A 22,574-nucleotide genomic window follows, 5' to 3' on the forward strand; every position below is an offset into this window, starting at 1 on the left:
CCGGTGTATGTTAAATTATCTTTACACAGTTGATTGGGTTCAGTGAATGAAAGTGAGTTAAAAATCGCAGAACTAGCACACAGAAGAACAAAGCCTGCGTGGTTCTGTGTTTTATTGTTCTGACGTGCCCGACATATGGGCCTGACATCTGTGCAAACTGTACGACAGAAAAGAGCACATTTGTGAACCGTTCTCTTTTGGTATTTGTCTTTTTAGTTGCTATTACAAGAGTTTGAAAACTCTATTTGCTAATTACTGAGCAAACCGAATCTTAATTAGAAATCACACTGAGCAGACGCTTTGATCAGTTTGATTTACAGTAACATTGAGTTTGATATCATGAAGGGCCTGGTTTACTCTGCCCACCATAGTCTGACTATACAGAGCTTCATTCATTCCTATTCAGCCCTGCTAATGTAAGTCATTGGACCGTGCGTATTTGCCTTCCCATTGTCCTGGCTGTGTTACCCCAGCCCCCTTCATGACATGTGTGGCTGACCTCTCTAAACCTTAAGCACAGGGACGACTTCAGGAGCTAATTAAGACTGAACGTCAGCACGTTCCATGAGCTCACTAACATAACTGGGACCCCCATACACACGCACATACACACACACACACACACACACACACACACACACACACGCACCCTTACATACATCCCCACACACACATACACACCCACACACACACACACACACTCAAGCACCCTTACATACACCCCCACACACACATGCACACCCTTACACCCCCCCCCCCCCCCCCCCCCCCCACACACACACACACACACACACATACACACACACACACACACACACACACACACACACACACACACACACACACTCAAGCACCCTTACATACACCCCCACACACACATGCACACCCTTACACCCCCCCCCCCCCACACACACACACACACACACACACACACACACCGCAGATAAGGAGATTATACCAGTGCCAAGCTCTGTCTGCCTGCCTTGGAAATCAGGCACAGATGACCCAAAGATTGGGCCCAAGTTTTCTGAAAAGATTAAAAGAGCAGCGCAGACACACACAGGCCCTGGTGGTCCCCCTCAGCCATATGGTGGCTCCTCTCTTCATCCCCGGACCCTGGCCTGCTGACCCCCCTGCACGCCTTACCCCCCCCCAGTAATTACGTGGAGAAGGTCAATGGTGTGTGCTTTTGGGGAGTGGCTCTAGCTAATTGGGTTTTTAGGGTTCCGTGATCTGTGACTGACAGGGTTAAGATCACAGGGTTCCCTGCTGGGTCCCTCAAGGGGGTGCAGGCACCCCCCCCCCAAGAGCCACGAGGCCCCCAACTCGTGGCTCTTGAATTAAAAATGAGATGTCAATGAATGAAAGCCAGGAAACGATCAACAAACAAAACGTCTCTGGTAAGGGAGGAATGCAAAAATATGAACACAAATTAAAAACTATTTTTAATATGTATAAACACAAATTAAAAAACAAGGGTAAGCGTTAGGGTTATTATATGCACAGTATGTGATATAAAACCATATCACATAACATAAGCACACTACTTGATTTGATCAATACAATCAAGGAAGAAAGAGAATCTCTTTAATAGCTTTAGTGTTAGGGTTAGGGTTATTATATGCATGTACAGTATACGATATAATACAATATTATATAACATAAGCACAATGATTTGATCAATACAATCAATGAAGAAAGAGTTTCTCGTTAATAGCTTTAAGTAGCGTCCTACAATGCGTATGATGGCGGTCTGGTCAAACGGTGGATCAGCTTTAGTCTATGTTTAGCAGGTGACGTTCAAATAACGACTGTGGCAGGTCAGTAGCTGGGCCAATCAGATCATCATAATAGGTAGATAATAATCTCCCAGCGTGACACCATCACCAAAAGCAAGTCTCCAAGTTTTAAGTGTGGACTTGCTTACATGAGCAGGCCATAGATTATACGCAGACAACAAGATTACGCCTAATATTAGAATTCAAAGGCTGATTAGCCGTACCTTTGTAATGCAACGACGTGAACCGTGCCAGCAGGTTATGTTTCCTAGTGTAGGCCTGCGTTTGACCGTACATCCGTTGACCATTCCTCCATTCTTAGTTTTTCTCTTAGGCCCTGACAGATAAAATACCGGGCCCCTGAAAAGTTCAGTGATTCCCTTTTTCAATACAAAAACAATACGTTAAAAATGTCGTCTCAGCTGTAAAATAAAGGCTTACTAAGATATGATGATTCATATATGATTCATAATGTGATGTATTTTGTATTTGAGGCTGCTTGACGATTTAACAGGTAGATACACGCAAATATGACACAAGAAGACAGTAAGCACCAGCTGTGAGTTCACTGACATCCATCACACATGCTATCCATACGGTTCATGACATGAGCGAGATCCAATGGTCCAACTGATTTCCATTTCAGTGAGGATGGTCCTGGTAAATAAAGAGAGCGGGATATTAGAAAGCTATTCTAAACTGAACCGCCATGTCCATAATAGGCACTGGCAGAACAAAATCGATGAATGAAAGATTATACACGTTAAAGAGTATTCACTGTTGTATACTTGCCAATGGGCCTACTTGTAAAAATAGATAGATACAACTTTTAATACCCTGGAGGGGAAAGTCCTTTGTTACAGCACAGCAGCAGTGAAAGACACAGGATATAATACAATACAATAAAGATACAAAGTAGTGCTAAGGAAAACAACAATAGATGCTAAAGTAAATGCTAAAAGTTAGGACAAACAGAACAAGCAAACAGTATGAATTATAAAGTGGCCCAGGGCCAGTAGTTCACAGTACATTATAGTGTGTAGATGCAAATGTTAAAAAAAACTAAGCGAGAGAGAAAGAGAGCCTCCACATATTCAAAGAACACTCTGGTATTTCCAACCATTGGTCTACTAGTGTTTAGGATCAAATTGCCCATTGAGGGGGGGCCCCCTAGTGGCCCCTAGTGGCTGGACCCCTGAAAGCTTTTCCATCTCCCCGTTATGGGTGTGGGTACACAGACCGCTCTGCACTCTGAGCTTTGTTCAGGCTCACAGCTCTGCCTCACACAGGTTGCTAACCAGACAGATGTCATGTCTATGTGATGTGTGTATTTCTGTCAAACAATAGCTAATTGAAGGGTAACACTTTACAATAAGATTGAACATTAAATAACATTAGGCAGTAATATGCGCTAACTAAAAGTTAAGTGAACAGTTAACGGTAGAATCAACCATTCGAGGCGACAGCGCTGCTCGTGGGGAGCGGTTTGAGGCGTCTCGCTCAGGGACTCCTCGACACTCAGCTAGGAGGAGCCGGGGATTAACCTGTAGGTATTAACATATTCATTATTTAATAGGGTTAGGGTTAACCCCTATCACCACGATAATTTCTACGTGACCTACCATTATCAATGTGTGCAGAACCTTGACGTTATTACTGTTTTGCTCAGAAGGCTAAAAGACTGCATACATTGCGTTTTGAAGCCAGAACCTGTTGTCTGGGGGAGTCAAACACCCTCACCACCAGACCGCCTGTCCTCTCCCAAGGGAGAGGGGATGAGGAAGATGCTATCTTACACTCCCATTACATCCGTAGAGATGTAATGGATCACAGAGGGACATCAGGGTAGGTTTGTGTGTGTGTGTGTGTGTGTGTGTGTGTGTGTGTGTGTGTGTGTGTGTGTGTGTGTGCGTGTGTGTGTGTGTGTGTACACAGTGAGTGTGCGGTGTACAGTGTGTGTTTATGTGTACAGTGTGTTGTGTGTTTGTGTGTGTGTTAGTGTAGTTTGTGTGTTTGTACAGTTTGTGGGGTAGAGTGTGTGTTTGTGTGTGTGTGTGTGTGTGTGTGTGTGTGTGTGTGTGTGTGTGTGTGTGTGTGTGTGTGTGCGCGTGAGTGAGTGCTTGTGTGTGTGTGTGTGTGTGTGTGTGTGTGTGTGTGTGTGTGTGTGAGGCAGAGACTACAGGAGGTGGAGAAGTGTGTGTTGAGCTTAAATGTGATCTGGCCAATGCTGACAGTTGCAGTGTGGCCATCAGAGTCGTATCAGGGTGCGTGTGTGTGTGTGTGTGTGTGTGTGTGTGTGTGTGTGTGTGTGTGTGTGTGTGTGTGTGTGTGTGTGTGTGTGTGTGTGTGTGTTATATAAGAGCATGGCAAAGCTGCCAGTGGAATCTGAACTGTGGCAACTGATCCTCTTAAGCGTGTGTGTCAGGTGGGGGAGGAGGAGATCCATATTTATCTCCACCTCCATCAACTCTCCTGAACATTGCTGTTCACCGGCATACATTGTAAACCAGGTGAGCCGTTCACCATGAGCAGGGTCTCTGTTAGGGAGGAGAGGACTGTGTGTGTGTGTGTGTGTGTCTGTGTGTGCATTTTTTCGTACATAATTTACAAAAAAATCATATAAACCAATTTGACCATTTATATCACAGCATTACTGAGCAAGATGTTTGCACTAGAATTGAAAGAATTTAGCGAGCTGAACCTTTTAACAAACCATTTTTACAAATGGCCGTCTCAGCATTTTTGAGGTCACATTATGGAAAACAACAAACAATTTCTGCAGACAAGATGGCAGAGGAATTGACTCAGAATTTCAAACCAACATCCTCCTACTTTAAGAGCGACAGTGACACGAGAGAGATAGGAAAAAGGGCGCTGCTAGAATATTATTCCTGAAGTTGTTAATTAATAATTGCAAAATACTACTAACGAGCCAATCAGCGGGATTCTGTTTGGCCGGCAGCCCGTCCTGACCTAGATCTCTGACAGTAAACAGCTGCTTCCTATAGCGCTGCTGTGCTGCCGTCAGCAGAACGGGCCGGCCAGCGACGCAGCCAGGGAGATAAGTGTCAGATTGGAGCCGTGCTGAGCCTCCTGATGCAGCTCAAAGCCCCTGGGCTTGTTTAGACGATCTGTACACATTTGACCAGCCAACACAGGCTAATTGTCCTGTGTTTTAACGCATACAAGGCTTTTCTCGCTCATAAAGGTTTGAATGAAGCCACCATCACCTGTTGAATCAAAATGTGGGTTTCTTAAAAAAAGATCTGAAACTTAAGAAACTTAGAATATATATATACTGTATATTTATTCATGTTCCTACTATTTCAACCCTCTTATTACTTGAGTTTCTTCTTTTCTAGAATGAACAATGTTTTATTTGTGCATTTTTACATATATTAACGCTGATATATTAATGTATTTATTTATATATATATATATATATATATACATATTTAAGTTGTTAGACTTAAAAAAAGCATAAATTAATGCAAAATGGAATATTAATTATAATTAATGCTTTAATTTCAACGCCGAATTGTTTTCATTTATGTTCCTAATATTTTCAACTTTCTTATTACTTGAGTCTTCAAATGTCATCAAATATTCATAAGCAGTTTGATGAAAATAAAAACCTCCTGGAGGTTTGAATGGAGCACCACAATGGAACAATCATGGGCACTCAGTCAGACACTCAGCCATCGATATCAGACTGTTAAACGATGAAAAATTAACAACTTGGGGCGATCACCTGTGTTGACCGTCTTGCTACACCTGATCTACATTTCATTTCGGGATTAGTTAAGCAAACCAAACTGATTAGCCGCACGCCGGACAGATGGCTATCACTCCCCAACCTCGGCCACAGATGACTTTAGATTAGCAGCCCTCTGGAAACACGGCGGAAACAAGAAGATTATCCCAAATGAGGTAACTGAAATTACCATTATTACCAATGTCCGCGTAGGGTTGCTTGTATTGCACAGATGGACGGACAGAAGCGGCGGCACGCTTTACCACTAAGGAGCAGGATTCTACACAACACACACTAACCCCTTTAAAACATCGGCTGAGACGCTGTATTATTATTGTGATTCTATAACTTTTTTATATAATAAAACTTTATTCGACAAAGCACACAAATGGCACCGGTCTAAGCTGGAGTATCTTCACCAGAGCGCTCTACATCATGTGAGCGATTATGATTATCATTATTCCAACCACCTTTGGCGGGAGCCAATCAACAACAGCACCCCCACCCCAACCCCCTGTCGCCTCCACCACGGCCACCCCCCACCCCCCTCGCCCCATCACCTCCACCACGCCCAGCCCCCAACCCCCACCACCACCATCCCCCACTCACCTCCACTCACCTCCACCACCCCCCCATCACCTCCACGACAGCCAGCCTCCCACCCCCATCACCTCCACCTCCACCACCCCCGTCACCTCCACCTCCACCACCCTCCCGCCCCCATCACCTCCACCACCACCACCAGCCCCATCACCTCTACCACGGCCAGCCCCATCACATCCACCCCTCCTTCATCACCTCCACCACCAGCCCCATCACCTCCACCACGGCCAGCCCCCCTCCAATCACCTCCACCTCTCCTTCATCACCTCCACCACCACCACCCCCCCATCACCTCTACCACGGCCAGCCCCCCGCCCCCATCACCTCCACCACCACCAGCCCCATCACCTCCACCACGGCCAGCCCCCCTCCAATCACCTCCACCCCTCCTTCATCACCTCCGCCACGGCCAGCCCCCCTCCCCGTCACCTCCACCACGGCCAGACCCCCTCCCTGTCACCTCCACCACGGCCAGACCCCCTCCCTGTCACCTCCACCAAGGCCAGACCCCCTCCCTGTCACCTCCACCACGGCCTGCCCCACCAGCTCCTCGGCTCATCTGGTGACTGCTGACACAGTGGTTACTCACCGCGTTAGAGCCGCTCTCTGGCAACAGGCTGACCGGGGAGCGTGCTGGCGTGGGGGGGGGCTGGTTGGGAGGGCACGGGGGTCAGGGCCAGCTGGGATTACTGGGAGCCCACCATCTGCCCCCACCCCCCACCACCAGCCCTAACCCCCTCCCCGGACCCGAGGAAGAAGAATAACCAGCAGAATGCGAAAATCAATTACCCGATTAAATATCATAGGCATGTAAGCTTATTATTTGACAGAGTGAGTTGCATCCAGAGGCCACTTAACAGACAATGAACTGCTGACTGACTAACAGGGGCTTTAGGAAATGTTTTATTTTTAACAGAGGCAGGGACGACAAAAGCATGGTGAGATCATATAGAAATGTGCCTGTAGATGAATTAGCATACTGTTAATGGCTCGTCATTCAAGTAGTTTACTTTGTATTGTGTATGTATGTCACACTGGTATAGTGTAGCAGTCTCCATATCTTGGCTGATAACCATTTACATTCCATATTTCTATATCTAAATATCAATGCTGGCATAGTGACAACTAAATAAATATTGTGATTATTTTGTGGGCATAAGATGAGGAAAATTAATTAGTGTTAAGTTTGAAACATGTTGCCGTCAGCTCCATACAACTATAATATAACATGATGTTAACTATACATACACTTTATTTTATTGACACTATTCTTAATGGAGTCACTGAGTTATAGGCCAGGTGCAAAGGTGCCATGGCATCTCTGTGTTACAATGACTACCAATTTGTGATTAAATATGTAAATGATAATAAGATGGCCCATGTTGGGAAACTCTTCAAAGTTATTATTTATTTCAGATAATATTCGAGTCAAGGTAACTTTTCACACTGGGTCTACATTGATACTTATCAGTCAGTAAGGCCTTTTAATTCAAAGTTGCATTGTACTACAACATTAAATTGAAATTTCATTGTAAATGCAATTACATTGTAAAGGTTGTAAAGGTTGTAAATGTTGTAGATGTTGCATTGTAAATGCCCTAAATGTAAATGTAATACATTGGGATGAACTGAACAACATATTGTGTACCGGCTAGGCCAGTGAAGAGGTGTGTTGTGTCACAGAGCGTACTACAGGCACTAAGCCGACCACCATCACCAACAGACTTCTCCGTCGGGCACAGATGCCAACCATTGAGTCATTCACAGCAAACAACACCGCGGTAAGAAGAGCTCAGCGCCACTAACTCAAACAGATGCCTCCGCTGGCACACGCTTTCCCGCCTTTTAGCGCGTTCATTGTTTTGCTCTGTAATCGGCTCAACTATTACTAATATGATACCCATATCCTCGTCTTTGAACCATATTAGCTACCAACATCCAAATCTCCCAACTGTCCAGCTCATTAATCCGCAAAATTAATTATCACCGGTTATGTAGGAAACCTCCCGGAAAGGTAAAGGAGAATAAGTTCAACTGCCGTTGTTTTCAACGCAGTCGGCCTAGCTTACACTGTACGTCGAAACAAAATGGCTTCCAACTGAAGTATGGGGCGCGATGGCTGCTGGTGCTGGGGGAGCCAACCGCCCTCGCAGGTCAGGACCGGCCGTCAGGTTATTGTTGTTGCCCCGGACTGTGATCGGGGGGGGGGGGGGTGGTCAGTGGGGGATTAGCCAAGGGCGGCACATGTCAGTGAGTGAGAGTGTCTCTGCCCTTCTGCCACTTGGCCCGGGACAGGATGGGCGGGCAGCGCTATGAATCCTAGCCCCCGCCCCGCCCACAACTTTTATATTTAAGGCATGCAGCACTTTCACCTACAGCCAGAGACGGGAAGTAAGGTCCCACATATTAAGTGCACAAACACACTTAAACTCCCTGTATCTCGCTCATGCAGTAATATGCACACACACACACACACATAGAACAGACACACCTTTTGTGTTTAGTAGAGTATTATATTTGTGAATGGTGTTGTGCTTCTACTGCTGTTAGACACCAAAGACTTGATGTGTGGACTGTATACTTTATGTATGTACTGTATGCTGGGGTTGGGCAAGAATGAGAATATGGACTGTGCGATATTCTAATATTTTGTCATCATTTGTCGCTGGCCAGTAATGAATAATGAAAATGTCACTACTATTGAGTGAATATATTCTGTTCAAACATGTGGCCATGTAGTGAAAACCAGAGAGACAACTTAGTTTTAGAATTTAAGAGTAGAGGATTAATTGAAAGGGAGCAGTGAAAGTCTTTAGAAAAACTGTGCGTTCAGTTTTAAGATGAAATAACCTTTACAGAAGCGACAGAAGCTATTCACATTCATTTTTAATAACATCAATTTAGTGTCATAATACGACACAACATGACCTCCACTGCTCTGAAACATACAACCAGGCCGACAAAAGACCCACCCCATGTAATCAAGGCTGGAACCGGAGCCGGGCGCCGTCCACGTGCCAGCGCCCTGTGACCCCGCTCACTATCCTATGGGCCTGTGTAACCTGCTGTAATGCCCCTCTCTCGATTGATGATGACGCTGTCTGATTACACCGGGACAAACCCCCCCCCCCCCCCCCGAGATCACCTTTCCCCCCCCCTCCGGCCAACAGAACAAGCTGAGGGACAGCAGCAGGGGGTCTGGCACGGAGGGAGCAGCCATTTATACTCTCTGTCTCCCTGTCAAACACACGTTAATGAACACATTAAGAGTGATGAACCTGGCCATAGCCATTGGAAGCATGTCCATCGTTTTGGGGCGAAGACGTGAAGCATATTTGCACAGAACAGAAATAACCGTCCTCATTTTAAACACGATTTTATATACATTTTATTTTATTTTTTCTGTCTTTCTGGTTTTTTTTGGTCATTTGGAGTACGGTTTCCAGTTTAATGGAATTGCACGACAATTACCGAAATGCACCCTGCTGCCAGCGAGCGAGCGAGCAAACCGTCGGGCGATAAAGAGATTCTCAGCACGCCGCGCGGGGACAAAAAGAAACACTATAAATCATTCAAGGGCGCGCTCCTCTGCCCGAGATCATGTCCTCAGCCCGCCGCGCACAAATCAGATAGGTCACCTGTGCTCTGTCAGGGAGACAACGGGGCCCCGCCCGCCAGAGCCAGGGTGGGGACAGATCCCTCATTACCCATTCCGCCACGCAGGGGGCCCACGAGCCGCCCGGGGGCCCCCCACACCACGGCGTTCAGTTTCCAGACCGCGACGACGCAGTGCGGGGCTGCGGGGGCCCAGTCGCCGGGGGACGGGGCCCCGCGGTCTCATCATTTCTGACCTCGGCGAGCGCAGGTCGCTGGCAGAGTCACATTAATGTTTCAGAGGGCCCAAAGGTCCCCCCCCGTCAGCGGGCGTTAACAGCAAGCATTGTGCTGACGGCCCCTGGCTCCGGGGCCCCGCTGTAACGCGGCACCCATTCCTGTGTCGTCGTCCCCCCCCCCCCCACACACACACACACGTCCTCTGAAGCCATTGCGGGCTCCCGGAGAGGAAGAGAGTGAGCAGGATTGGGTGCGCAAGAGAAAGAAAGTGGGAATTCAAGTGGCGTTACTTCTTTGCTGACCCTGAAACAACGCCAAACAACGACAATGTTTAACAGTGTTTTTTCATCCTTGGGTCAGCAGCAGCAGTTTAATGAGAAATAACTGCAAGGGGTTAATTAGTAGATTAGTAGTTATCTGTGAAGGGACTGCAGCTTTGGGTTGGAACCGCATGGAGCTGAAGATGGCGTTTTAACTCGACACAAACTGCCCATGTTTCTAAATATTATTTTGCATTAAGTTGCAGTAATAATATAATCTACTGGATTTGGCCTGAAAATGAAAAAAATATCCTAAACAACAGACACATCACGATTTAGAGTAATTATATCAAGAGATTTACCCCCTACTGTTAGCATAAGACAATCATTATCAGGGATTGTTGAGGATCTAAAATATGTCAATAAAACAGAAACTGTTTGTTTGTCGTAATACAAAGAGACACCTGCTCCAGATTAAATGACATCACTTCAACATGATGAGGAAAACAGCATGAACAAATACAAGGTAGCCTAATACAAACTGCAACATAAATAAAGGATGTCCATTAGGCCTATCTTTGTTTTGGTTGGTTGAATTTTGGTATTATATTTAGGACATGTTGTCATACATAACTTTGGATTGTTATAGTAAGTAAAATGTATATTGCAGCAAGGGACCGGTCTAATTAAAGTAGGCTCTATTAGCAAAACTGTACAATTTAGCATAACTTGAAAAACTCAGTCTACACTACAATGTCTGCTTACTAGAACCAAAGGAAAACACGGAGATGTTGATAAAAAGTATTATTTTATATCATAGTGAGTGTATGGAGATTTTTCATTAATATGCATAAATGAACAATCTTAAACCGATCTCAGTGGACACGTTCCTTGTTGCTGCCATCTAGTGGCTTTCCGCATAATTAACACACTATTATTATATTATTATAAATGTGTTATTATAACACATTCACAATAAATCATATAACAACAGGTTGCATAAATTGCGATAGAAAGATATAATTAACTCAAGTCCCAGAGGTGTGGTTTCGTAAATACATATGCATTCAATATACATTTAGAGTACAAAGGAATGTCATGGAATATGACAAATTAAAAGGTTACCCATATCAGGTGACCAATAATCTCTTACCCAGCAGTCATTCTACCTCATAGCAGAACTCCTGGGAGGAGACGGAACAGAGGGCCAGAAACGAGTTCCGCCTTGTTACGGTTAATGTACGTTATGGAGATTCCTCCCAAACAGAAACTTATTTGCACAAGGGGAAGAGCTTTCATAAGTATAAATAAGTATTAGTGTATTTATACAGTGGCCAATCTACATGGTGTTGATATAAAACCTTCATTGGTCAAAAACAAATAGGAAGTGAAAGTCTTTCACTTCCTACTTCAATTCCTTCCTATCTGACTGCTGACTACTAAACTGTTCGCCCAGATTTGAGTGTTGGTGCAGTTTACTTTTACAGAACTCTAGGAAACATGTGGTTGCGTGAACATGTCTAATTATTCTGTAGTCTAACGGGTAACCGATTCATTTGATTCAGAAAGGAAGAGTCCCCTTTCCGAAGAAGTCGTCATTCCCGTCTGGTTTCCTGCTTTTTGAGGCCATATCGAAGGAGGTACACAACCAAAATACTGTTTACGACAAACTGGATCACACCAAAGTAGGGCACGCCGTAGTTCTCATAGAGGAAGCCCCCGATGGTCGGAGCAATGGTTCGAAGCAGAGACTGCGAAGAGGCACACAGTCCCATCAGAGTGCCTGAAAAACAGAGCAGGAATCAGTTGGGACAGCTACGCTTCATGGAGATACTTCAGGTTCCACTACTGCATAATCTGCATGGCGATACGGGGTGTGGATACTGCATGATATAAACTAAAACCCTAACCCTACCTAGATTACATACAGCCATTACGGTTTGGTTTTAAGGAGGATTATTTGCATATGCATGCATGCCAGACAGCTAGAAGTCATTGATGTTATTTCTGATGTTTACAAAGCTGGACTGGATACATTTATTATAACTACTGGGATGCTAGAGCCTAGAAAAGCCAATTTGCTTGGAAGCAGACGACTATAACTGTGCCAATAATAACATGACGCCGTTCAAACAAATACAAGAAATCCTTCTGTGAGCCCCTGAACAACACAAGGCTCTCACCAGTATCAGAGGAGGGGGCCGAGTTGGTGAGCATGCTGTCTGTGATAACGTTGAACAGGCAGAGAGAGAACACCATGGGGAAGACGATCAGGCAGAAGTGGAACACATTCTGCATGGCGGCCTGCAGATGGGAGATACATGTGGGAGATGCATGAGACGGAAAGGGGCCGCAAGTGTGTGTGTGTGTGTGTGTGTGTGTGTGTGTGTGTGTGTGTGTCTCTCTACCTGGGCCAGTCCCACACTAGCAGAGACTCCGATGGAGAATAAAAGCAGCGAGCCGTCTGAGTATCTGCTCGTTACTCGGCCAATCACAAAACCCTGAATGACCTGAAGCAGACACAGCAATATGAAACTACTAGCATATGCACACTTACATTCTGAGTTCCTAATTCACACAGAGTCTGACTACACAAAGCAGGTCTTTTTATTTTACATCATCATTGTCATTTTGAAAAATAAAGGATCACAGGTTCAAATAAAAAATGAATCTTTATTTTTCTAAACCTATTTTGAACTTACCATTTGCGCAATGCCAAAGAAGGCCATCAGATAGCCCGACTGGGCTGGTTCCAACTTGAAGAAGTTCATTCCAATGATGCTGAACATCACCTGGAAGATAACTGAAGCATGGAGAACACAGGGTTTGGAATGTAGTATTGGAACGACAGCAGAGTATCGTTATAACAGGGTTACATAGAGTCTGAATAGTTACACATGTAAATGTACATTGTTAAATTGCAAGTGTGTAAAAGGGATCACAGAAGAATATAAAGAGTTGGTGTTCATGGTGGGTATGTGTTGCACGTTGTACGTCCTGGCACTTAAAAATAGCACTTTGTGTAGCATCTTCTAGCCGTCTTTGTTGTATACAAGGAAGGGGTTTGCCTAACATTTCTTAGTGCTAGGCACTTGGATCTCACCTGATGGTAATCCTGATATGATCTTAATGAGGAATATTCTGGTAATACCAGGGAACTTCAGAAGTCTGGTGAGCTCTGCCAGACTAAATATAGACTTATTCCTCTGACTGTTCTCCCCTGGGGGAGAAACAACAATAATTACTCTGCGTGAACCCCATACATTAGAAGTGATTAATAATAAAAACTTAATAATGGATATTTTATATATAGGCCTACATGTAATTAGTTATATCACGTGCAGGTTCTTACGGTTAATGCTGGTAGATGGAGATTGAGGTTTAGTGCTTTTTGGGATAAATATTAGAACCAATAATAAAGTGAAGCTGCACCCAAATGCACCAACGTATGCAGTAACGGTCTCCCTGGGAAAACATTTGAAAATAAATAAATAAAATAAATGAATACAAGTAAATCTGGAAAAGTTAAGTTAAAACGACTTTGGAACATGGGTTATGGTTTCTACAAGCAGATAAAGTGTTAAAATCAGCGGTTAGTCCAACTGCCTTGCAAGCCAACTACCAGATCACCAGGAGCAGTTGGTGGTCAAGTGCCTTCCCTTGCCCAAAGTAACCTCTTTGTACTTCCTCTGTACTTTATCCAACCACCCTCCGGTTTCCAGACAACCTGCTCTCCCTCTGAGATTTTCTCAAAAAAATAATTTGAAAATAATAATATAATATATAAATATCTCTCATTTCATGTTGACTGGACAGCATCGGCATCAGTGACTTGTGGCCTCAATGTGGAAACTGCGATTCCCACTGAGACTCACCCATACACAGTGTTGAGATTGCCCCCGATGGTGGGGCCAGCGATCATTCCGACGCCAAAACATATACCGATTTTAGACAGAGCGTTGGCACGATGCTCTGGCTCGGTGAGGTCGGCCAACACCATCTGGGACCCTGGAATGGAAACACGGCAAACATGGTACGATAATCTTGAAATAGATCTTGAAATTATTTTTAATATGTTTGGAGAGAACCATCTCCAAACATAAACACACAATTGTAAAGCCAACTTGATTTGAATTGGTTGGATTTTGGTTCTTTGTGGACGAAAGACAACCATGAAGAGAAGGACACTTCCACTGACCAGGTAGCACGTGCATGAAGAACACGGGGAGTTTGTGCATGAACAGCATGGCCGGGGTATCTGCGATGGCCAGCAACAGAAAAAACACGATGGACGCCACACAGGAGAGGGACAAGGCCGCCCGGGCCCCGAAGACATCTCCAAATCTGCCAATGACAAAGAATATTATTCATAATTCATAACATAATCACAAATGACAAGCACAACACCACCATGACATAATGTATTGTAGTTATTACTTACCTTCCACAGATTGGTCCACCAAGCAGCTGAATCACACCAACGGTGGTTTGCAAGTAGCCAAACCATAAAGTGTCAAAGTCAAGTTTCTTGGCCAAGTACTGAAGATTTAAACACAAACATACAATTATAAAGCCAACTTGATTTTCTTGGTGGCACAAGGTCAACCACTCTGTGCGTACATTTTGGTCATAAACACATCAGTACAGATCACATAAAAAAACAAAAAACAAAACAAACAAAAAAACCTACATATGTGGTAATGTGTGTTCTGTGCAGCCAAACATATGGTTGTCTGAGCTCAGCAGGTATAGCTGGATTGCCTTGTAACCGGATGGTTGCTAGTTCGATCCCCGAGCAAAACTCCTAACCCGATCTTTTCGATACGAGCTGGCTGTCGCCTTGCATGGTTGACTCCGCCGTTGTGGTGTGAATGTGTCAATGTCCCTTTGGCTAAATGTAAACAAAACGATGGTCATCTATGCTGACGACACATTGTTATCAGCCATCATATCGACATTGTATAACCTCATATATAATAACTTACAGGAGTGACAGCTATCTGCACGAACATCCATGTTATGTCCAGTGCAACAATGATGTAGGTGACATAAATGATCTGAGCCCTGTTGGGGGGATTCGACCCTTTTGAAGGCGCAGAGTTTCCGGGTGTTTCCTTCTTCGCGTCGCCGAGTGTTTGTTCCATCTTTCCAGAGGCCGAGTCGCCGGTCTGCTTCCCTAAAGTCAGATGAACATGAAACCTCTGGAGAGAGAGGTTAGGTTGTGCTCAGCGAGTTGCAGACGCATCGTAACGTATTGAACTTTGGAGCCTGTGCGTTAAGGGGGCGTGTCCGTATGCTTATTCAACGTTCCCCTCAGGATAGGTACAATAGGGAATACAAATAATACATTTTTTTCGTTCTCTTTATTTAACCAGATAAAAGTCTCAATGAGATTAAGGGATGGCTCTCGCAGGGTGGCTGGGAGTATGTGGTTATAATAAAACACCAAAAACCTCTCCGGCTATTGGAAGAGTAACAGGTGACAAATAAAACACACTCTTATCACGGGCGTTTAGTAGCACACAATGACAAGGACACAAGTACACAATCAGCATATCTTACATAGCCATCTCAAATGCAGGGCTTTTACTTTGAAGTCTAAAAACCCCGAAATCGGAGATAGTCCCTCCTCCCGGATGTACCCGGACGCCGTCGTCGCGTCGTCATCCTGTGTATAGTGCTGCAGACAGAACAAGGTCCTCTTGTTTATTGTTTAACGTCGGCTCCGCTGGTTATGTCCACTCATCCAGAAGATGTCCGCCACGCAGACCCTCACGCCGCACGTTTACTGGGCCCAGCGCCACGGGGACGTGCAGCTCCGCGTGGACCTCTGCGACGCTGAGGTGAGAGAGAGGCGGCAGGGAGGATGATCCACTGAGGAGGAGGAGGAGGAGGACGAGGAGGAGGTGTCACGGTGGTGTTCATGCATTGGAGACGACGATGGTCTCGGATTGAATGTGCACCAGACTTGAATATCGAAATGCCAAAGGACCAATTCACACCAGTCGGTGATCTGTTGGAATATTGCTTATTTGTATCCCGTGATCGGTTGAAATATTCCTTCATTTGTTCATGGGGGCCCCACGAACAAATTCACCCAAGCCAGTGATCTGTTGAAATAATCCTTATTTATATCCTCTTGCATTTCTATGTTAATTTCCGGTGCACATTCAGTTTCTTTGGAGACCACACATATCTCCTCTCATCCCACGTCTGTTGTTCTAATGGCTCATGAATATTCAATATTGTAATTGTGGCTTTGCTTCCTGTTGACAGCTCCTATCCAAAGCTGGACCGATCCCTACAAATGTTTCTTTGCGAGATATCCCTTGTCATGTGTTCTAAATCGCAGCCCGGTAACACCTGTTCTAACTGTGATCATTGTGTTTTCAGAATCTTGACATCTCCCTGCAAGAAAACACCCTTCATTTCAAAGGTATTGAATTACAGTCAATTATTTAGGTGACATAGGAGAGAAACGCATCATGCAACTGACATGGGAGGAACACACATCAAGCACAATGCTTTGAAGCAGTGGTGTTACACACACAAATGTGCACATAGGCATAACAGAGACTGTATGTTCAAACACAACAAACAACCCGGACTAATGCTTACCCTCTTCCAACAGCCCAGGGCCATGGGGCCAAAGGCGACAATGACTATCAGTTCTCTTTGGAGTTTTTGGAGCCCGTCCAGCCTAAGGTAGCAAGTCTGTTATGTTGGGCCAAATACATCACTGATCCACTTTCCTCTGTTCATTATGAATTATTATGAATGCCAACACTATCTTAAATACATGGTATATCGAATCACAATATGTACGTTGAATCCCTAATGTTTTTACATCAAATGTATACAGCGTATGGAACTGGATGCAAGTGTTGTATTTATTGCTTTGTTTGTATAGCAGGCAAAAGATAATTATGGCGAATCTTCAACGTTTTCTTATACACTGCATTCCCCTCCCCCACGGCCCCAGGTCCTCCACAAGTCGACCCAGCGCCAGGTGAACATCAAGGTCCTGAAGAAGGAGGAGGTCTGGTGGTCCAGACTGACCAGACAGGAGAAGAAGCCCCTGTTTCTGGCCCCCGACTTCGACCGCTGGCAGGATGAGTCCGACGCAGAGAAGGAGCTCCACGAGAAGGTATTCTCAATGAGAATCAGATTGGGTATGTTGCTCAGGCGGTAGAGCGGGTTGGCTGGTCACCGGAAGGTTGCTAGTGTCGAGTGTAGCTGAGTGTCGAGGTGTCCCTGAGCGAGACGCCTCACCCTGACTGCGCCCGACGAGCTGGCTGTCGCCCTGCGTGGCTGACTCCGCCTCATCAGTGTGTGAATGTGTGCATGAATGGGTGAATATTGCAATATTGTAAAGCGCTTTGAGTGGCCACTGGTTAGAAAAGCGCTGTGTTACTGCAGTCCATTTAGTTAACCAGATTGATTTAGATTTTTCAATACAGATTCAGTAGTAATACTGTCAATAGGACCACCATTTCTCATCTGTGCTCTTGTGATTCCCCTTGTCTTGACTTTCAGGAGGAGCAGAGGATAAACAAAATAAGTGTTGAGTCTAGAATCCGAAAAGACCGTAAGTATGTTCTTGTGCTGTAATGTTGTGTTGCAGTTGTTTTGCTGTACTATCCATTTGCTATTTTATCATGCAGATTGTCATGAACTGTCACCTGCTCTCTGCTCTCGCCCCTCAGCCTACCTGGGTCTGAAGAAAGGCTACCTGTTCATGTACAACCTGGTGCAGTTCCTGGGCTTCTCATGGATCTTTGTCAACATGACAGTGCGACTCTTCATACTTGGTCAAGGTTTGTGTGACTCACTTCTGATGACCATTAATGTGCAGTAGGGTGTACAGACAAACAGACGTCTTTGGCAAAATGGCTAATATTGGAATAACTAGTAGAAACTGCCTATGCTGGTGTATTTGTCTAAACTTTGTAGCTATAATAGCATAGGATTAAAATGAGAGAAAGTACATTACCATTGCTCACAGTCCACTTTTGCATACTAATACATGAGCAAAGGCACAATGCTGCACCATTGTTGACCGATAAAAAAAGTGAAGAAAGGACATGCACACAACACATATCAACATATCAAGCCCTGTGCTGAGAGGCCATTCATCGAAGCACATTTGAATAATAGGAACTGGGAAACCAGGCTAATAGATGCTGATTTGTATTGCAAATGCTTATTAGAGGTTGGCCCCCCCCCATGCAATATGCTGTCTAATTATGTCTGTCTGGCGCAGCCCCAATCTCACCTGTTTTATCTCTCCAACTCTGTCCATCTGTCTGTCCATCCGTCCTCTGTTTCCTCTCGTCTCAGATTCATTCTATGACACATTCCACACCACGGCTGACATGATGTATTTTTGCCAGATGATGGCGGTGATTGAGATCATTAACCCTTTGTTGGGACTCGTTAAGACTGGATTCTTTCCAGCGATGCTGCAGGTATTGCTGATATTTCGAAACATTTACATTCAGGGCATTTATCCAAAGCGACTCGCAATAAGTACATTTGTCAGAAGAAAGAGAAACAAGTGCCAAGCACTAACAATCGCTAGGTTAACCCATTCTCCGTATACAACAAAGATAGCTAGGATAAGACGCTACACAATGCTAAGTAGTATTTTGAAGTGCAATGACGTACAACATACAATAATTGCGAACATTAAGTGCCAGGACGCACAACATACAAACATTATATTTTACGGATTTCAAAAAAATGATTGTATTTTGGAAAGTAATGGTGTTGTCCACTTCTAATGCCTCCTTCCTGTCTCTCAACAGGTGACGGGCAGAAACGTTATTCTCTTTGTCATCTTTGGTAGTCTGGAGCAGATGCAGAGCAAGGCTGTGGTGTTCTTTGTGTTCTACCTGTGGAGCACCATCGAGATCTTCAGGTCTGCACTCCTGCCCACTCTCCCTCTCCCTCTGCCACTCTCCCTCTCCCAATCGGGTGTATTTCTCCGTGTTGTGGTGTCGGTTTACATGGGTTGCCACGGTGACGGTAAATGACAATGGCCCACCGGTTCATTTGAGGGGAGTGTGCTTGTCCGGTGCATTAGGCTGTTGTTTGGCAGAGCTGGTCGGACAAAGGGGATTTAAATGTTAATCAAACATAGGACATACAAAAAAAAAGAGCTAATAATTGACACAATTTAGAATTCCTGAATCCATTTCCACACGGTCCACTCCGCAGACCCTCGCCACAGTGCTCCCTGTTAACCCCACTGTGGGGGATCTGTCACGCTGCAGGTACCCCTTCTACATGCTGGCCTGTATTGACACAGAGTGGAAGCTGTTGACCTGGCTGAGATACACCATCTGGATCCCCCTCTACCCCATGGGGGTCGTAGCAGAGGGTAGGTTCGCCTCCAGGCCTCTCCTGCTCAGCTGTTGCGTGTTGGTAATAAGAAAACAATGGTCCGACTTTTCAGATCCAAAAAAAACTGATTATTATGGATCCGTACCTTTTCAGACCTCATCTGATGCAATAGAGAAGAAAGTAAATAACTGACATACCGACATAAAGCAATGGAGAGTAGTAGCATCGGTGATTCATTTGTCGTTACCATGATTAATTATGGGATAAGGAGGTACACCCCATCCTTAAAAAATAAAAAAATAAATCCACCAGACTCCACTTTAAAAAAAGACCACCGCAGTACTAGTGTGGTTGACCAAATGCCATTATTTCTACTTGCCCTTTTTAAATCTATGAAATCCCAGCTTGGTCTGAAAAGACCTTTAGCCTAGAGCTAATGTGCTAAACATGTCCCCTCCTTGACCTTTGAGGTGTCATTTGTTAGTGAGTTGTGAAACACCCACTATCTGAGCTCTACACATAAGGTGTGGTGGCCTTTTACCCACTGGCCATGAAGGGGGTGCCAGGGATGTCATTTTAAATTAAAATGTATTGCATTTAGCAGACGCTTTTATCCAAAGCGACTTACAATAAGTACATTTGTCAGAAGAAAGAGAAACAAGAATATATCGCTGTCGGTACAGTAAGGATGTTCATGGAGCCAAGTGCCAAGCACCTACAATTGTTGAACGCTCTCCGACCGTTCTTTTGTATCTCTAGTTGCACATTATGTTTTTTTTATGTTCTCATGCGTCTTCTCAAGTGGCTATGGTGTCACAACGTTAAACCAATGTCCTGTTAAAGTCACTCATTTGGCGTATGCGTCTCTCCAGCGGTGGCAGTGATCCAGGCCATGCCCGTGTTTGATGAGACCCGTCTGTACAGCCTGCCCCTCCCCAAAGCCCTGGGCCAGTCCGTGAGCTTCTCCTACACCCTGCAGGTCTACCTGATCATCATGTTCCTGGGTAAGATGGCCTCTTTGTGCTCCCTCTTATCAACCGACCACCCAATCGCCTCCCACGCCTGCTTTGTGTCTGCATAGCCATCCCCCTTACCCTCCCACATCCCTCTTACGCACTTATTGTATGTTTGTATGTCCTGGCACTTAATGTACACATTTATTGTATGTTGTACGCCCTTGCACTTAAAATACAGTACTTAGCATCATGGAGCCTCTTACCCTAGCTATCTCTGTTGTATACGGGGAAGGGGTTAACCTAGTGATTGTTAGTGCTTGGTACTTGGTTCTTTGAACATCCTTACTGTACCGACAGCGATATATTGTTCTTTCTCTGTCTTCTGACAAATGTACTTATTGTAAGTTGCTTTGGATAAAAGCATCTGCTAAATGATGATGATGAAAAATTAATCACTCTGTGTTGTTGTATTTTTGTCATTCTCCCCAGGTCTTTTCGTAAACTTCCGACACCTCTACAAGCAGAGGAAAAGGCGATTCCGCTCCAGGAAGAGGAAAGCGATCTAGCCAGACACATTTAAATATCTTCTGCTCAAAGACAGAATGGCCCTTCTCTGTCCTCTTGCTTTTGTTTGTTTCTTTTTAATTATTATTATTGTTGTGTGCCTCCCCTGACTGCCTTTTGAGCTTCATCCACCGACTGTCAAACACGTTGAATAAATCCGTCCTCCCCTACCACCTAGTGAAATGGCTGTTACCTGTCTATTCCACAAGGGGGCGTGTTAGTAAACTCCATATCAAATCCTGCCAATCCCCGCTCATCAATTATTTCATTTGAGGGACTAAATACTATTATCACATTAAATGTCCAAACCAGAGACAAATTATTGAGATAAAAAGTGGTGCTTTTGATTATTATTATTATCGTGATAATGAATTACATATTTGTACAATGCCCTATATTATCTATATGAAGTAAATCAAATGTTAAATACATTATTTGAATGTCAAGTCCATCATGACATTTGATACAGGCCTCGTTTTTTTGAGACATAATGTGTAACGATATTTATATGCTGAAGCTTGAATATGATGACTGGATTATGTTTCTTATTGGCTTAGCCTATTGTTTTTTTTAAAGGTGTTCATGTCTAGTAAGGCTGAACGCTACTTGAAGATTCATAATGAGCCACAAACAACACCTCATACACACGATTGTCAAACATTTTAGGTTGTTTACATTTTTTGACCATTTCTTTGTAACGTCTCTTTTTACTATTTAAATAAAGCAGAATGATGAAGGAACTCTTCCAAGTGGTTTCAGGCTCCTTGTATCTGGCATCACGCAGAATGAAAGCAAGGAAATTACATTGCAATGCCCACTATTCATGCGATTTAAGCTTCTAGTCCTGTAATTACTTGTTTGGCACAGAGCAAAGGATGCTGCTCTGTGCCAAACATAACAATTAAGCATAATTAACGCAATTAGCCCCAGCCAAAGTCAAAGTGACTTTACCGTTGCAATTACGCATGCGTGGAATCAACTCCAATTAGAAGCGTCGCAAACCATACCAAACCCCGCCTGTCAGCCTTTCCAATCACCGCTCTGCCCTGACACTTCTCTCTCTGTGAGCACTGTTCTCTGTGAACGCACTGAACCACAACACGACTGGCAGGTGCCTATCTGGGAACGATGCGGTGTCAACGAAGGGCTTGTTTGAAAGGGAAGGTGAGAGGTGTTTCCATAAATCCTCTTACAGGACTGCAGGCATTATGCTGAGCCTCGTTGGAGACTTTACATGCCGTGCGCCCGAAAACCAGCAGTCAGCATCTAACCAATCCCTGCAGCTGCAGCCGCCGCTCGGCTATGAGGTGAGACGCGCCTTTATGACATTATTATGCATTGATACTAACTGTTGCACGTTTTGCACCGCAGGCCGCACTGTTCTCGTTCTGCAAAAGTATACTTGGACGAATGGATGTTCGCTCGTTTCTCATTCAGCGATAACTTCCCGTCTAGTTATCTGCAGGCGCGACTATCACTA

At 44.6% G+C, this 22,574-nt stretch overlaps 3 protein-coding genes across 3 annotated transcripts in view; 1 reads left to right on the forward strand and 2 right to left on the reverse strand.

Moving 5' to 3' along the window:
• Nucleotides 1-135, reverse strand: part of LOC311356162 (receptor for retinol uptake stra6-like) — a gene marked incomplete at both ends in the record, with an annotated part of 9,508 nt that extends 9,373 nt beyond the window's left edge. Inside the window, one exon of the mRNA XM_084475922.1 lies at nucleotides 125-135. Within this exon, the coding sequence (XP_084332048.1) occupies nucleotides 125-135 (11 nt within the window). The remainder of the gene's footprint in view (nucleotides 1-124) is intronic.
• A 10,963-nt stretch (nucleotides 136-11,098) lies between these two features.
• slc67a1 (solute carrier family 67 member 1) lies at nucleotides 11,099-15,454 on the reverse strand. The gene is made up of 10 exons (XM_084476032.1): nucleotides 15,215-15,454; nucleotides 14,671-14,768; nucleotides 14,428-14,573; nucleotides 14,105-14,237; nucleotides 13,582-13,694; nucleotides 13,333-13,449; nucleotides 12,932-13,032; nucleotides 12,638-12,739; nucleotides 12,413-12,533; nucleotides 11,099-12,012 (listed from the first exon to the last, which is right to left on the reverse strand). Exons 1-10 carry the CDS (start codon nucleotides 15,371-15,373, stop codon nucleotides 11,825-11,827), a joined length of 1,278 nt encoding a protein of 425 aa, XP_084332158.1. The 5' UTR covers nucleotides 15,374-15,454; the 3' UTR covers nucleotides 11,099-11,824.
• Nucleotides 15,455-15,920: 466 nt separating this feature from the next.
• Nucleotides 15,921-21,758, forward strand: LOC311356247 (very-long-chain (3R)-3-hydroxyacyl-CoA dehydratase-like). The gene is made up of 11 exons (XM_084476016.1): nucleotides 15,921-16,072; nucleotides 16,623-16,665; nucleotides 16,861-16,934; nucleotides 17,212-17,376; nucleotides 17,766-17,817; nucleotides 17,936-18,046; nucleotides 18,570-18,697; nucleotides 19,037-19,149; nucleotides 19,505-19,611; nucleotides 20,447-20,578; nucleotides 21,020-21,758. Exons 1-11 carry the CDS (start codon nucleotides 15,983-15,985, stop codon nucleotides 21,094-21,096), a joined length of 1,092 nt encoding a protein of 363 aa, XP_084332142.1. The 5' UTR covers nucleotides 15,921-15,982; the 3' UTR covers nucleotides 21,097-21,758.
• Nucleotides 21,759-22,574: the final 816 nt, after the last annotated feature.

The sequence above is a fragment of the Micromesistius poutassou genome (genome assembly GCF_964030765.1).
Source record: "Micromesistius poutassou genome assembly, chromosome: 12".
In the NCBI taxonomy this organism is placed as follows: Eukaryota; Metazoa; Chordata; class Actinopteri; order Gadiformes; family Gadidae; genus Micromesistius; species Micromesistius poutassou.

What these genes read in the sequence shown, in the direction of transcription:
- slc67a1 (XM_084476032.1), bottom strand. Translation starts at nt 15,373, where the DNA reads ATGGAACAAACACTCGGCGACGCGAAGAAGGAAACACCCGGAAACTCT. An exon ending in AATCTCAACACTGTGTATGG is followed by an intron (nt 13,695 to 14,104) that starts GTGAGTCTCAGT and finishes ATGTTTTCCCAG; the next exon opens with GGAGACCGTTACTGCATACG. An exon ending in TCTTTGGCATTGCGCAAATG is followed by an intron (nt 12,740 to 12,931) that starts GTAAGTTCAAAA and finishes TGTCTGCTTCAG; the next exon opens with GTCATTCAGGGTTTTGTGAT.
- LOC311356247 (XM_084476016.1), top strand. Translation starts at nt 15,983, where the DNA reads ATGTCCGCCACGCAGACCCTCACGCCGCACGTTTACTGGGCCCAGCGC. An exon ending in ACTCTTCATACTTGGTCAAG is followed by an intron (nt 18,047 to 18,569) that starts GTTTGTGTGACT and finishes CTCTCGTCTCAG; the next exon opens with ATTCATTCTATGACACATTC. An exon ending in CCTGATCATCATGTTCCTGG is followed by an intron (nt 20,579 to 21,019) that starts GTAAGATGGCCT and finishes CATTCTCCCCAG; the next exon opens with GTCTTTTCGTAAACTTCCGA.